Raw genomic sequence first — 15334 nt, 5'->3', positions numbered from 1 at the left:
GGGAACTAGCTCTCGCTGTCTGTTACTGTATTGGTGGTCTCTGTTTCGCTCTTTACACACACCAATCTCCTAAGCAGTGTCACACACTCCTGTCGGAAGCGCTTGTTGTAGAAGCTATAGATTATGGGGTTAACAGCACTGTTGAGAAAATAGGACCTCAGAAAGAAGGCATAAAATGCAAGTCCCACGTGATTACAGTGGAGCGCGTCCGTGAAGTCGGGCAGGATCTGGCGCGTGATCTGGAGCCCGAAGTGGGGCATGTAACCGAGGATGAAGACGACGGTAACAGCCAGCATCATTAGCGTCATCCTGGAACTCCGGATGAACTTGTTGCTTTTCTTTTTCGTGTCTTTTATGGAGGAGGATTTATCAGCGTCCGACATCTCTGGCAGTGAGTCTGTGTGAGATGGGAGAGTGTCGCTGTTTGGGGTGTCTGTCCCGCGGTTTGAAGCGTTCACTGCACGTGCTGCTGCTGCTTGTCGAGCCCCTGACGTCAACGTCGCTCGACGTTTTTTCTGTTTGACAATCTTTAGCACAATGAATGTGTATAACACAATGAGAACGATGATTGTTATCACACAAAAGAGTGCCAGACCTATTTGGTAGAGCTTTGGAAACATGTAGTCACTGAAGGAATCATCAAACGAACAGTCGAAAGTCTTAAGGCCACGGATGTCAAGGCTGTGGTGGCCGTAGAATACCACAGCCGGTATCGATATAAGGCCAGCCAGTCCAGTGATCACGTAGACCCACCTTTTGGAATCACCTACCAATATCTGCTTACGAAAAGGTCTACATATCTTTCTGTAACGATCAACGCTGATTATCAGCAGAATCAATATAGACCCACTGGAACTGAATGTGTTACTCATCCGTACTAATCTGCAGAGCGTAGGGATATTCAAAAAGTAGTCCGTGATGAGATCAGCTACTTCGAAAGGGATTCCTACGAGACAGTTGAGTAGATCAAACAGCGCCAGGGCTACAATGAATCGTCTTGGGGTACTCCGGGGCAACTTGAGGTGGTAGACCACGCACACGATGCAGTTGCCAGGGATGCCGATGAGAAGCAGAAATGACAGATAAATGAAGGTTGGAACTTTGTAGAGGAGCTCTTCCTGCTCGAGATGCACGAGCGCTGTTCTGACGTCATCATGCGTGTAGTTGGTGTCATTGGGAAGAAGATCGTCGTGGCACTGGAACATGACCTCCCTGCAAATACAAACAACAGAAATATACAAGACAAATAAACAAAATACAAATTGTACGCGGCCTTTTGTACCGTTAACTGGGGTAGAATTCCTGACTCTGTGGAGTAGTGGCGTGTGTAAAGTGGTGTAACGTCATGTGTAAAGTGTAGAATTGTGTGTAAAGTCCTGTGTTAAGTGTAGGGTTGTGTGTAAAGCCCTGTGTAAAGTGTAGAATTGTGTGTAAAGCCCTGTGTAAAGTGTAGGGTTGTGTGTAAAGACCTGTGTAAAGTGTAGGGTTGTGTGTAAAGCCCTGTGTAAAGTGTAGGATTGTGTGTAAAACCGCGTGTGAAGTGTAGGGTTGTGTGTAAAGCCCTGTGTAAAGTGTAGGGTTGTGTGTAAAGTGTAGTGTTGTGTGTAAAGTGTAGGATTGTGTGCAAAATGTAGGGTTGTGCGTTAAGTTTAAGTTTGTGTGTAAAGTGTAAGTTTGTGTGTAAAGCCGAGTGTAAAGTGTAGGGTTGTGTGTAGAGTGTAGGGTGTAGGATTGTGTGTAAAGCCGTGTGTAAACTATAGGCTGTGTGTTAAATTGTGTGTAAAGTGAAGGGTTGTATGAAGTGTAGTGTTGTATGTAAAGCCGTGTGTAAAGTGTAGAATTGTGTGTAAAGCCCTGTGTAAAGTGTAGGGTTGTGTGTAAAGCCCTGTGTAAAGTGTAGGGTTGTGTGTAAAGTGTAGAATTGTGTGTAAAGCCCTGTGTAAAGTGTAGTGTTGTGTGTAAAGCCCTGTGTAAAGTGTAGGGTTGTGTGTAAAGACCTGTGTAAAGTGTAGGGTTGTGTGTAAAGCCCTGTGTAAAGTGTAGGGTTGTGTGTAAAACCGCGTGTGAAGTGTAGGGTTGTGTGTAAAATGTAGGGTTGTGCGTTAAGTTTAAGTTTGTGTGTAAAGTGTAAGTTTGTGTGTAAAGCCGTGTGTTAAGTGTAGGGTTGTGTGTAGAGTGTAGGGTGTAAGATTGTGTGTAAAGCCGTGTGTAAACTATAGGCTGTGTGTTAAATGGTATGTAAAGTGAAGGGTTGTATGAAGTGTAGTGTTGTATGCAAAGCCGTGTGTTAAGTGTAGGGTTGTGTGTAGAGTGTAGGGTGTAGGAATGTGTGTAAAGCCGCGTGTAAACTATAGGCTGTGTCTTAAATTGTGTGTAAAGTGTAGGATTGTATGAAGTGTAGTGTTGTATGTAAAGCCGTGTGTTAAGTGTAGGGTTGTGTGTAGAGTGTAGGGTGTAGGATTGTGTGTAAAGCCGTGTGTAAACTATAGGCTGTGTGTTAAATTGTGTGTAAAGTATAGGGTTGTGTGAATAGTAGGGTTGTATGTAAAGCCGTGTGTTTAGTGTAGGGTTGTGTGAAGTGAAGGGTTGTGTGAAGTGTAGGGTTGTGTGAAGTGAAGAGTTGTGTGTAAAGTGTAGGGCTGTGTGAATTATAGGGTTGTGTCTAGAGTGTAGGGTTGGGTTGTGTAAAGTGTAGGGTTGTGTTGTGTAAAGTGTAGGGTTCTGCGTAAAGCAGTGTGTAAACAGTAGGTTGTGTGTAAAGTGGCGAAAAGCCGTGTGTAAAGTGTAGTCTGTGTGTGAAGTGTAGGTTGTGTGTAAAGTGGAGAGTTGTGCGTAAAGTGTAGGTTGTGTGAAATGCCGTGTGTAAAGTGAAGGGTTGTGTGTAAAATGTAGAGTTGTGTGTAAAGTGTAGGGCTGTGTGCAAAGCCGTGTGTAAATTGTAGGTTGTTTGTAAAGTGTACAGGTTTGACAACGTGAAGAAAACACAGGATTTGTTCTGAATGTACGCTGTTTGAGGTGCAGGTTAGCAGCGAAGACTGGGGGCACAGCATGGTGTTGAATATTGCCAGGTGAGGTAGGAGACACAAGACGATGTCAAATATTGTCAGGTGAGGTAGGAGATACAAGACGCTGTCAAACATTGTCTGGTAAGGTAGGAGATAGAAGACGATGTCAAACATTGTCAGGTGAGGTAGGAGACTAAGGATGTTGTGGAACAATGCCAGGCGAGGTAGGAGACACAAGACGCTGCCAAACATTGCCAGGTGAAGTAGGAGATAGAAGACGATGTCAAACATTGTCAAGTGAGGTAGGAGATAGAAGACGTTGTCAAACATTGCCAGGTGAGGCAGGAGACACAAGACGTTGTCAAACATTGCCAGGTGAGGTAGGAGATAGAAGACGTTGTCAAACATTGTCCGGTGAGGCAAGAGACACAAGATGTTGTCAAACCTTGCCAGGCGAGGTAGGAGATAGAAGACGATGTCAAACATTGCCAGGCGAGGTAGGAGACACAAGACGCTGTGAAACATTGTCAGGTGAGGTAGGAGACTAAGGATGTTGTGGAACATTGCCAGGCGAGGTAGGAGACACAAGACTTTGTCAAACATTGCCAGGTGAGGTAAGAGACACAAGACGTTATCAAATATTGCCAGATGAGGTAGGAGATAGAAGACGATGTCAAACATTGTCAGGTGAGGAAGGAGACTAAGGATGTTGTGGAACATTGCCAGGCGAGGTAGGCGACACAAGACGTTGTCAAACATTGCCAGATGAGGTAGGAGATAGAAGACGATGTCAAACATTGTCAGGTGAGGAAGGAGACTAAGGATGTTGTGGAACATTGACAGGTGAGGTAGGAGATAGAAGACGATGTCAAACATTGTCAAGTGAGGTAGGAGATAGAAGACGACGTCAAACATTGCCAGGCGAGGTAGGAGACACAAGACGTTGTCAAACATTGCCAGGCGAGGTAGGAGATAGAAGACGATGTTAAACATTGCCAGGCGAGGTAGGAGACGCAAGATGTTGTCAACATTGTCCGGTGAGGCAAGAGACACAAGATGTTGTCAAACCTTGCCAGGTGAGGTAGGAGACACAAGATGTTGTCAAACCTTGCCAGGTGAGGTAGGAGACACAAGACGTTGTCAAACATTGCCAGATGAGGTAGGAGATAGAAGACGATGTCAAACATTGTCAGGTGAGGAAGGAGACTAAGGATGTTGTGGAACATTGCCAGGCGAGGTAGGCGACACAAGACGTTGTCAAACATTGCCAGATGAGGTAGGAGATAGAAGACGACGTCAAACATTGCCAGGCGAGGTAGGAGACACAAGACGTTGTCAAACATTGCCAGGTGAGGTAGGAGATAGAAGACGATGTTAAACATTGCCAGGCGAGGTAGGAGACACAAGATGATGTCAAACATTGTCAGATGAGGTAATAGATAGAAGACGATGTTAAACATTGCCAGGTGAGGAAGGAGACTAAGGATGTTGTGGAACATTGCCAGGCGAGGTAGGCGACACAAGACGTTGTCAAACATTGCCAGATGAGGTAGGAGATAGAAGACGATGTCAAACATTGTCAGGTGAGGAAGGAGACTAAGGATGTTGTGGAACATTGACAGGTGAGGTAGGAGATAGAAGACGATGTCAAACATTGTCAAGTGAGGTAGGAGATAGAAGACGACGTCAAACATTGCCAGGCGAGGTAGGAGACACAAGACGTTGTCAAACATTGCCAGGCGAGGTAGGAGATAGAAGACGATGTTAAACATTGCCAGGCGAGGTAGGAGACGCAAGATGTTGTCAACATTGTCCGGTGAGGCAAGAGACACAAGATGTTGTCAAACCTTGCCAGGTGAGGTAGGAGACACAAGATGTTGTCAAACCTTGCCAGGTGAGGTAGGAGACACAAGACGTTGTCAAACATTGCCAGATGAGGTAGGAGATAGAAGACGATGTCAAACATTGTCAGGTGAGGAAGGAGACTAAGGATGTTGTGGAACATTGCCAGGCGAGGTAGGCGACACAAGACGTTGTCAAACATTGCCAGATGAGGTAGGAGATAGAAGACGACGTCAAACATTGCCAGGCGAGGTAGGAGACACAAGACGTTGTCAAACATTGCCAGGTGAGGTAGGAGATAGAAGACGATGTTAAACATTGCCAGGCGAGGTAGGAGACACAAGATGATGTCAAACATTGTCAGATGAGGTAATAGATAGAAGACGATGTTAAACATTGCCAGGTGAGGTAGGAGACTAAGGATGTTGTGGAACATTGCCAGGCGAGGTAGGAGACACAAGACGCTGTCAAACATTGTCAGGTGAGGTAGGAAACTAAGGATGTTGTGGAACATTGTCCGGTGAGGTAGTAGACACAAGATGTTGTCAAACATTGTCAGGTGAGGTAGGAGACACAAGACGCTGTCAAACATTGCCAGATGAGGTAGGAGACTAAGGATGTTGTCAAAATATTGTCAGTGGAGTATTGACGAACGCGCTATTCTTGGCAAACTAGAAATATGACTGATAGAACTGATAACTAAGGGATGTTGTTGTGAATAATCTAGATGATCCGCAATAGTGATCTGTCAAGACAGTCATAAACGGTCTGGGGACATCAGTAAACAGTTCGACATGTATTTGCGAATACTTCGAAGATCGCTCCCCTACCGAGACGAGGGTCAGGCCATCTGTCAGTCACGTTGCCCTGGGCGATCTGTGAACTACATCAACCCAGGCAGCGACAGGGCTGACACCTGCCCCTATACATGATGGATGGCAACGTGGATCCAGGAATTTAGAAAACTTGTGGGACCCTCGTGTCATTTGCAAGTGGCTGGTCGTGGTGATGGAGTCGTACATCGTATATCACCCTACTGGATGCCTGCAGTGGGCACGCTTCACATTCTTTATTGTGTCAATCGAAACATCAATGAAAAAAATGTAAACTCACGATGGACTTGTTAGATGAGATTTCGAGCCTGATTACACAGTCGCTATGAAATGTATGACTTAACAAACAACATTCTTACAAGAATCAAATAACGCCAAGTTCTCTGGCATCAGATAATTGATCTGTTGATCTGTGAACAGAAACGTTGATGTCATATTTGCCTGATTAAAACAAATACTTTATAATTATTCGAAACATTATAACTTAAATGGTACTTACGTTTCGTGAATGTCTGTGAATCAAATCATACACTGTGAGTTTATATCCTCTCAGAGAGCGACCAACTCCTCAACTGGATGATCCGGACATCCGCACGGCCGATCTCACCGTTGTTCTCTCTCAACTGCAGTTACCTCCCTTTCGAAGTAAGTGTCGTGTGACGGACGTGGCAAAGTCTATGTCATAGCGCCAGTCATGTCCATGGGACGCCATGCCATCGCGACTGTTCTGTTTTCCCGTAACTACCATCACGCCCATCCTGGGATGACAAAATATAAGACATTGAGGGGGGGCATGGCTGGTTGAACGCAGCAGTTTGATTGACGGAGGTCAACCACACAATTCCGGAGATTGTCTATAACACACGGATGTACCTGACCAGACAAAGACAGTTACAGAGATTGTCTATTGACCACAGGTGCGGTGAGGTCAGACACAGTTATATGGTTTTGTCTATTAACCACAGGTGCAGTGAGGTCAGACACTTACAGAGATTGTCTATTAACCACAGTTGCAGTTAGGTCAGTTAGTTACAGAGATTAGCTTCTGACCACAGTTGCGGTGAGGTCAGACAGTTGCGGAAAGTGTCTTTTAACCACAGGTTCGGTGAGGTCAGACCGTTACAGAGAGGGTCTTTTAACCACCAATGCGCTGAGGTCAGACACAGTAACAGGGATTGTCTATTAACCACAGTTGCTGTGAGGTCAGACACAGTTACAGGTATTGTCTATTAACCACAGTTGCAGTGAGGTCAGACAGTTACAGAGAGTGTTTTTTAAGCACCGGTGCGCTGAGGTCAGACACAGTTACAGAGATAGTTTATTGACCACAGGTGCGTAGAGGTCAGACACAGTTACAGAGAGTGTCTTTTAACCACCGGTGCGGTGAGGTCAGACACAGTTACAGGGATTGTCTATTATCCACAGATGCGGTGAGGTCAGAGAGTTACAAGTATTGTCTATTAACCACAGGTGCGGTGAGGTCAGACACAGTAACAGAGATTGTGTATTATCCATATGTGCGGTGAGGTCAGACAGTTACAAATATTGTCTATTAACCACAGGTGCCGTGAGGTCAGACACAGTTACAGGGATTGTCTAATAACTACATGTTCGGTGAGGTCAGACAGTTACAGAGATTGTCTATTAACCACATTTGCGCTGAGGTCAGACACAGCTACAGGGATTGTCTATTAACATTAGTTGCGGTGAGGTCAGACAGTTACAGTGATTGTCTATTATCCACAGGTACGGTGAGGTCAGACAGTTACAGAGATTGTCTTTTGACCATAGGTGGAGTGAGGTCAGACAGAGTTACAGGGATTGTCTATTAACCACAGGTGCGGTGAGGTCAGATATAGTTACAAGGATTGTCTAATAACTACATGTTCGGTGAGGTCAGACAGTTACAGAGATTGTCTATTAACCACATTTGCGCTGAGGTCAGACACAGCTACAGGGATTGTCTATTAACATTAGTTGCGGTGAGGTCAGACAGTTACAGTGATTGTCTATTATCCACAGGTACGGTGAGGTCAGACAGTTACAGAGATTGTCTTTTGACCATAGGTGGAGTGAGGTCAGACAGAGTTACAGGGATTGTCTATTAACCACAGGTGCGGTGAGGTCAGATATAGTTACAGGGATTGTCTATTAACCAGAGGTTGCAGTGATGTCAGACGGTTACTGATAGTGTCTTTTAACCACCGGTGCGCGGAGGTCAGACACAGTTACAGAGGTTGTCTATTGACCACAGATGCGGTGAGGCCAGACAGTTACAGAGGTTGTCTATTAACCACAGGTACGTTGAGGTCAGACACAGTTACAGGGATTGTCTATTAACCACAGTTGCAGTGAGGTCAGACACAGTTTTCAGGGATTGTCTATACACCACAGATGCGGTGAGGTGAGACACTTACAGAGATTGTCTATTAACCACAGATGCGGTCAGGTCAGACACAGTTACAGAGATTTTCTATTATCCACAGGTTCGGTGAGGTCAGACAGTTACAGAGATTGTATATTGAACACAGATGCGGTGAGGTGAGACTGTTACAGAGATTGTCTATTAACCACAGGTGCGCTGAGGTCAGACAGTTACAGAGGTTGTCTATTAACCACAGGTGCGCTGAGGTCAGACACAGTTACAGGGATTGTCTATTAACCATAGTTGCAGTGATGTCAGACGGTTACTGATAGTGTCTTTTAACCACCGGTGCGCGGAGGTCAGACACAGTTACAGAGGTTGTCTATTGACCACAGATGCGGTGAGGCCAGACAGTTACAGAGGTTGTCTATTAACCACAGGTACGTTGAGGTCAGACACAGTTACAGGGATTGTCTATTAACCACAGTTGAAGTGATGTCAGACGGTTACTGATGGTGTCTTTTAACCACCGGTGCGCGGAGGTCAGACACAGTTGCAGAGGTTGTGTATTGACCACAGATGCGGTGAGGCCAGACAGTTACAGAGGTTGTCTATTAACCACAGGTACGTTGAGGTCAGACACAGTTACAGGGATTGTCTATTAACCATAGTTGCAGTGATGTCAGACGGTTACTGATAGTGTCTTTTAACCACCGGTGCGCGGAGGTCAGACACAGTTACAGGGATTGTCCATTAACCACAGTTGCAGTGAGGTCAGACACAGTTTTCAGGGATTGTCTATAAACCACAGATGCGGTGAGGTGAGACACTTACAGAGATTGTCTATTAACCACAGGTGCGGTCAGGTCAGACACAGTTACAGAGATTTTCTATTATCCACAGGTTCGGTGAGGTCAGACAGTTACAGAGATTGTATATTGAACACAGATGCGGTGAGGTCAGACAGTTACAGAGATTGTCTATTGACCACAGGTGCGCTGAGGTCAGACAGTTACAGAGGTTGTCTATTAACCACAGGTGCGCTGAGGTCAGACACAGTTACAGGTATTGTCTATTAACCACAGTTGCAGTGAGGTCAGACACAGCTACAGGGATTGTCTATAAACCACAGATGCGGTGAGGTGAGACACTTACAGAGATTGTCTATTAACCACAGGTGCACTCAGGTCAGACACAGTTACAGAGATTTTCTATTATCCACAGGTTCGGTGAGGTCAGACAGTTACAGAGATTGTATATTGAACACAGATGCGGTGAGGTGAGACTATTACAGAGGTTGTCTATTAACCACAGGTGCGCTGAGGTCAGATACAGTTACAGGGATTGTCTTTTAAACAGCAGTTGCAGTGAGGTCAGAGAGTTACAGAGCGTGTCTATTAACCACAGGTGCGGTCAGGTCAGACACAGTTACAGAGATTGTCTATTAACCACTGTTGTTTAGTTTTTGGGGAGGGTTGCAGAACGTGGATTTGGCATCTCATGCTGTACGTTCAGCTACTTGCGACGAATAACTGCAAACGTTTCGTGTAAGGACAGCGAGACTTTGTTTGACGGCGACCCGGGACAGCATGCGTCTACTCCTTGTGCGTTTCTTCTTTCTCGGTGAACGCCGCTAGCTGTCACAAGTAAAAACGCTTGTAGATTTCCCTATGGCCTCAAGTAATGTCACCATATTTGGTGAGCATCACTACATTCATTGTTTCTTCATAAATCTTGGTACACGTGACATGTCAAATGATGTCACATATGGGGCCAGTATGTTAATCGAGGAAGAAATCTGCCAATACTACGCATCGGTACTATTCAGTTTTGGCTTGACTTTAACATATGAAGACATGTTCATTCCTCTTTTGTAGTGGAGTCTAAACTTCCATTAACAATCCGTCTTTTGAGACAGACAATGCTTGATCTTAATGCTTAATACAATCAAGGAAGGACTTCATTTTCACAGACAGTATTTAACACAAGTGGAATCAATTCCATGTGGATTCTCAAAACTCAAACGATTTGATAGAATTTTTAAATCTCAGAAGTATGTCTTTTTTTATTTTTCAACTCTGTACGTAATGCTGCTGAAATCAGTAACATTATACTCGAACATACATATTGCAACTGCATTTACGTATTGATATGGGTCCACCAACTGCATATACTTACTGCTATGGGTATAACCACTGCATATACCTATTGCTATAGGTTCAGCCACTACACACACTTTCTGCCATCCGTCAAACTTCTGAATATACCCAACAAGTGCATTTACCTATTGCAGTTTGTCCAGCTACTGCTAATACTTATTGCTAGGGGTCTAACTACGCCATTAACTTATTGCTAGGGGTCTCACTACTGCTTATACTTATTGCTAGGGGTCTAACTACGCCATTAACTTATTGCTAGGGGTCTCACTACTGCTTATACTTATTGCTAGGGGTTTAACTACGCCATTAACTTATTGCTAGGGGTCTAACTACTGCTTATACTTATTGCTAGGGGTCTCACTACTGCTTATACCTATTGCTAGGGGTCTCACTACGCCATTAACTTATTGCTAGGGGTCTAACTACGCCATTAACTTATTGCTAGGGGTCTAACTACGCCATTAACTTATTGCTAGGGGTCTAACTACGCCATTAACTTATGGCTAGGAGTCTAACTACGCCATATACCTATTACTAGGGGTCTAACTACGCCATACACCTATTGCTAGGGGTCTAACTACGCCATATACCTATTGCTAGGGGTCTAACTACACCATTAACTTATTGCTAGGGGTCTAACTACGTCATATACCTATTGCTAGAGGTCTAACTACGCCATAAACTTATTGCTGCGGTTTTAACTACGCCATATACTTATAACTAGTGGTCTAACTACTGCTTATACTGATTGTTAGGGGTCTAACTACTGTTTATACTTATTGCTAGAGGTCTAGCTACTGCTTATACTCATTGTAAGGTGTCTATCTACTTCTTATTCTTATTGCTAGGGGTCTAACTAAGCCATATGCTTATTACTGGGTGTCTAACTACGCTATATACTTACTGCTAGGGGTCCAACTATGCAATATACTTATTGCTAGGGGTCAAACTACTGCTTATACGTATTGCTAGGGGTCTATCTACTCCTTATTCTTATTGCTAGGGGTCCAACTATTGTTTATACTTATTGCTAGGGGTCTAACTATTGTTTATACTTATTGCTAGGGGTCTAACTACTGCTTATACTTATTGCTAGGGGTCTAACTACGCCTTATGCTTATTGAAAGGGGTTTAACATTTGCTTATTCTTATTGCTAGGGGTCCAACTGAGCCATATACGTATTGCTGTTGGTCTAACTACTGTTTATACTTATTGTTAGGGGTCTAACTACTGCTTATATTTATTGCTAGGGGTCTAACTACGGCTTATATGTATTGCTAGGGGTCTAACTACGGCTTATACTTATTGTTAGGGGTCTAACTACTGCTTATATTTATTGTTAGGGGTCTAACTACGGCTTATACGTATTGCTAGGGGTCTAAATACGCTATATACTTATTGTTAGATGTCTAACTACTGCTTATACTTATTGCTAGGGGTCTATCTACTCCTTATTCTTATTGCTAGGGGTCTAACTACTGCGCATAGCTATTGTTAGGGGTCTAACTATTACATATACGTATTGCTAGGGGTCTAACCACGCCATATACTTATTGCCAGGGGTCTAATTTCAGCATATATCTATTGTTATTGGTCTAACTACTGCAATTATATATTGATGTGAGTAGAACTACCTGTTCCTGTTGTGTTTGACTGGAACCGTGTATTTCTGCGTGCAGAGTAGATCTACTGACACATACACCCGATTTTGCCTTTACTTAAACTATGCATACTCTATGTGCATTCTATATATTTTGGGGGCGGTCGGGTAGCCTAGTGGTTAAAGCGTTCGCACGTCACGCCGAAGACCCTTGTTCGATTCCCGACATGGATACAATGTGTGAAGCTCATTTCAAGTGTCCCCCCCCCGTAATATTGCTAAATGCGGTATAAAACCATATTCACTCACTCACTCACTCACTCCATATATTTTGTTGTAAAACTGTCCTCGTTTATTGACTTCGCTTCATTAAAATTCAAACTTTAAATTCGAGCAGGAATTTCAATATCTTGCTTCTACTCTATTTATATATTGTACATATCCGTAGCACCGACTACCGTTATGCCACTGGAGTCATGGACTTTTTGTTAGATTGATGTTTGGATACAGCGTTGTTACGTCGACTGACCGGATAACCCGGACAAGACCTCACGTCCCCGAGACGAGACTTGCCCGAGATTAGATCTCAATTCCCTGAGGCGGATCTCACGCGATAACAGCCCTTAGTGAGAGCGTCGCAGTACAAACGCAAGACGTCTGACTGCACATATTAACATAAACTTAGGATCTAATGTTTGTGAGTGTGAGTGTGAGTGTGAGTGTGAGTGTGAGTGTGAGTGTGAGTGTGTGAGTGTGAGTGTGAGTGTGAGTGTGTGAGTGTGAGTGTGTGTGAGTGTGAGTGTGAGTGTGAGTGTGTGTGAGTGTGAGTGTGAGTGTGTGAGTGTGAGTGTGAGTGTGTGAGTGTATGAGTGTGTGTGTGTGTGTGAGAGTGTAAGTGTGAGTGTGAGTGTGAGTGTGTGTGAGTGTGTGCGATAGTAATCGCTATGACAAGATGGCATTGTGTCAAGGTTATAAGTTATTTCAACGAAGACCTGTTGCATCACATCGGTTTTTCGTCGGAAATTTTAGAATCTGGGATTGAGGTCTCGTTTGTGATTGGTTTAGTCTGTCATAAAGAGCAGGAAACAAATATCCAACATCCAATGTATGAGTGGGCAAGTCTAAATTACTGCAGTTTCTAGGGTCTCTGAGCTATTTCCAATTATATTTATAAAGATGATATAACAGGTGTTTTTTTCTGTCAGATATGTTCATTTCGGAGACTAGATGTTAGCCTAGGGATGGTTCACAGATGAAAATATCACCTTCTAATGTTATCGCTACGAGTGTATATAGTTAAACATGCTATTCATCTGTTACCCAAGGGCCCCTAACCCTCAAGCCTCTGACCCCGGGACCTCCAACCCACACGCCTCTTAATTCAGAGACCCCCAACCCTCATTCCTCTGAACCAAGGGACCTCAAACCATTACGCCTCTCACCCCCTGAACCCCCAACCCTCACGCCTTTGACCCCTGGGACCCCAACCCTAACGCCCCTTACCCCAGAGACCATCAATCTTCACGCCCCTGATCCAGGGACCGCCATCCCTCATGCCTCTGACCCCCGGGACCGCCAACCCTCACGCCTCTGACCCCCAGGACCACCAACCCTCACTCCACAGACCCCGAACCTTCACGCCCCTGACTCCGGGACCGCCAACCCTCACGCCTCTGACCCCCAGGACCACCAACCCTCACTCCAGAGACCCCGAACCTTCACGCCCCTGACTCCGGGACCCCCAACCCTCAAGCCTCTGACCCCCGGGACCGCCAACTCTCACGCCTCTGACCGCCGGGCCCCTAACCCTTAAGCTTCTGACCCCGGGACCCCTAACCCTCAGGTCTCTGACCCCGGGACCTCCAACCCTCACGCCTCTTACCTCATACACCACCAACCCTCACGCCTCTGACCCCTGGGACACCCTAACCATCACGCCTCTGACCCCCGGAACACCCTAACCCTAACACCTCTTAGCCCCTGAACCCCCAACCCTCAAGCCTCTGACCCCCGGGACCACCAACCCTCACTCCAGAGTCCCCGAACCTTCACGCCCCTGACTCCGGGACCCCCAACCCTCACGCCTCTTACCTCAAACACCACCAACCCTCACGCCTCTGACCCCCAGGACCACCAACCCTCACTCCAGAGTCCCCGAACCTTCACGCCCCTGACTCCGGGACCCCCAACCCTCAAGCCTCTGACCCTCGGGACCGCCAACTCTCACGCCTCTGACCGCCGGGCCCCTAACCCTTAAGCTTCTAACCCCGGGACCCCTAACCCTCAGGTCTCTGACCCCGGGACCTCCAACCCTCACGCCTCTTACCTCATACACCACCAACCCTCACGCCTCTGACCCCCGGAACACCCTAACCCTAACACCTCTTAGCCCCTGAACCCCCAACCTGCACGCCTCTGACCCCCGGGACCCCCAACCCTCACGCCTCTTACCTCATAGACCCCCAACCTTCACGTCCCTGATCCCGGGACCCCCAACCCTCACGCCTCTTACCTCAGAGACACGAACCCTCAAGTCTCTTACCCCAGATACCTCCAACCTTCACGCCCCTGACCCCGGGACCCCCAACCCTCATTCCCCTGACTCCAAGGACCCCTAACCCTAACACATCTAACCCCCTGAACCCCAACCCGCACGCCTCTGACCCCGCGGCCCCTAACCATCACGCCTCTGACCCCCGGAACACCCTAACCCTAACACCTCTTAGCCCCTGAACCACAACCCACACGCCTCTGACCCCCGGGACCCCAAACCCTCACGACTGGCCCCCGAACCCTCCAACCCTCACGCCTCTGACCCCCGGAGGCACCAGCAGACCACACGGCGTCAGGCATCTGATAACACACGATAACCCTAAGGACGTGTAATCTTTACTTACAAACAACCCGGCAGCGCAAAGTTTCGGAGACTATACTTACTCCTTCATTAGAACTAAATGCTATGAGGCACAGAACATACATATATATAGTCAAGTCCCTTTAATCCAACATGGTTGGTTGCATAAGATTATGTCAGATTAACGAGTATTTCGGATAAACGAAATTAACTTGTATCAGCGTTCGTGATCGGAAACTTCACGACAGATAACGATAAAAACACGTTGTAATAAAAAAACTGAAAACTGAAATAGCCATATTGTTATGTTACATTGTTTGCGGAATATGTTTTCTAATCATACAAACTCTAAAGCTAAACACAAAACTACGGTTAGGGCTGTATGACTTATTCAAATATATTTTAAAAAGCATAGTCGGGAATGGAAGTTGCCAGTTTGAAACTAGTAACGCAAAGGTGATGAAGGAGTGAGTATATACTCCGAAACGTTGTGTTCCTCATAATAAAGACACAGATCCATAAAGTCTCTTGCTTATGTGTATCACTTCTAAATGCCTTTCTTAGACTTCAATGATATCATAAAAAAAAGTTCACTAAAAGTAAAGCTCTGGTTATGTCAGCCCTCACTGACCAGGGTCCTCGGGGCACCGACCTTATCAAGCAAAGCACGATAGC

At 45.7% G+C, this 15334-nt stretch overlaps 1 protein-coding gene across 1 annotated transcript in view; it reads right to left on the bottom strand.

Annotated features, from left to right (window-relative positions):
* The window catches only part of LOC139458508 (orexin receptor type 2-like), a 6455-nt gene extending 192 nt beyond the window's left edge, over positions 1-6263 (bottom strand). The window contains exons 1-2 of the mRNA XM_071239947.1: positions 6180-6263; positions 1-1212 (exon numbers count right to left, since the gene is read on the bottom strand). The exon at positions 1-1212 is cut by the window's left edge and continues 192 nt beyond it. Of these exons, the coding sequence (XP_071096048.1) occupies positions 6-1205 (1200 nt within the window). The 5' untranslated portion in view covers positions 1206-1212; positions 6180-6263 and the 3' untranslated portion in view covers positions 1-5. The remainder of the gene's footprint in view (positions 1213-6179) is intronic.
* Between the last annotated feature and the right edge of the window lie 9071 nt (positions 6264-15334).

Source organism: Haliotis cracherodii, unplaced genomic scaffold (assembly GCF_022045235.1).
Source record: "Haliotis cracherodii isolate W230 unplaced genomic scaffold, xgHalCrac1.p SCAF_1, whole genome shotgun sequence".
NCBI lineage: Eukaryota > Metazoa > Mollusca > Gastropoda > Lepetellida > Haliotidae > Haliotis > Haliotis cracherodii.
The sequence above is the reverse complement of the archived record's forward strand: the minus strand, read 5'-3'. Positions and strand labels throughout refer to the sequence as shown.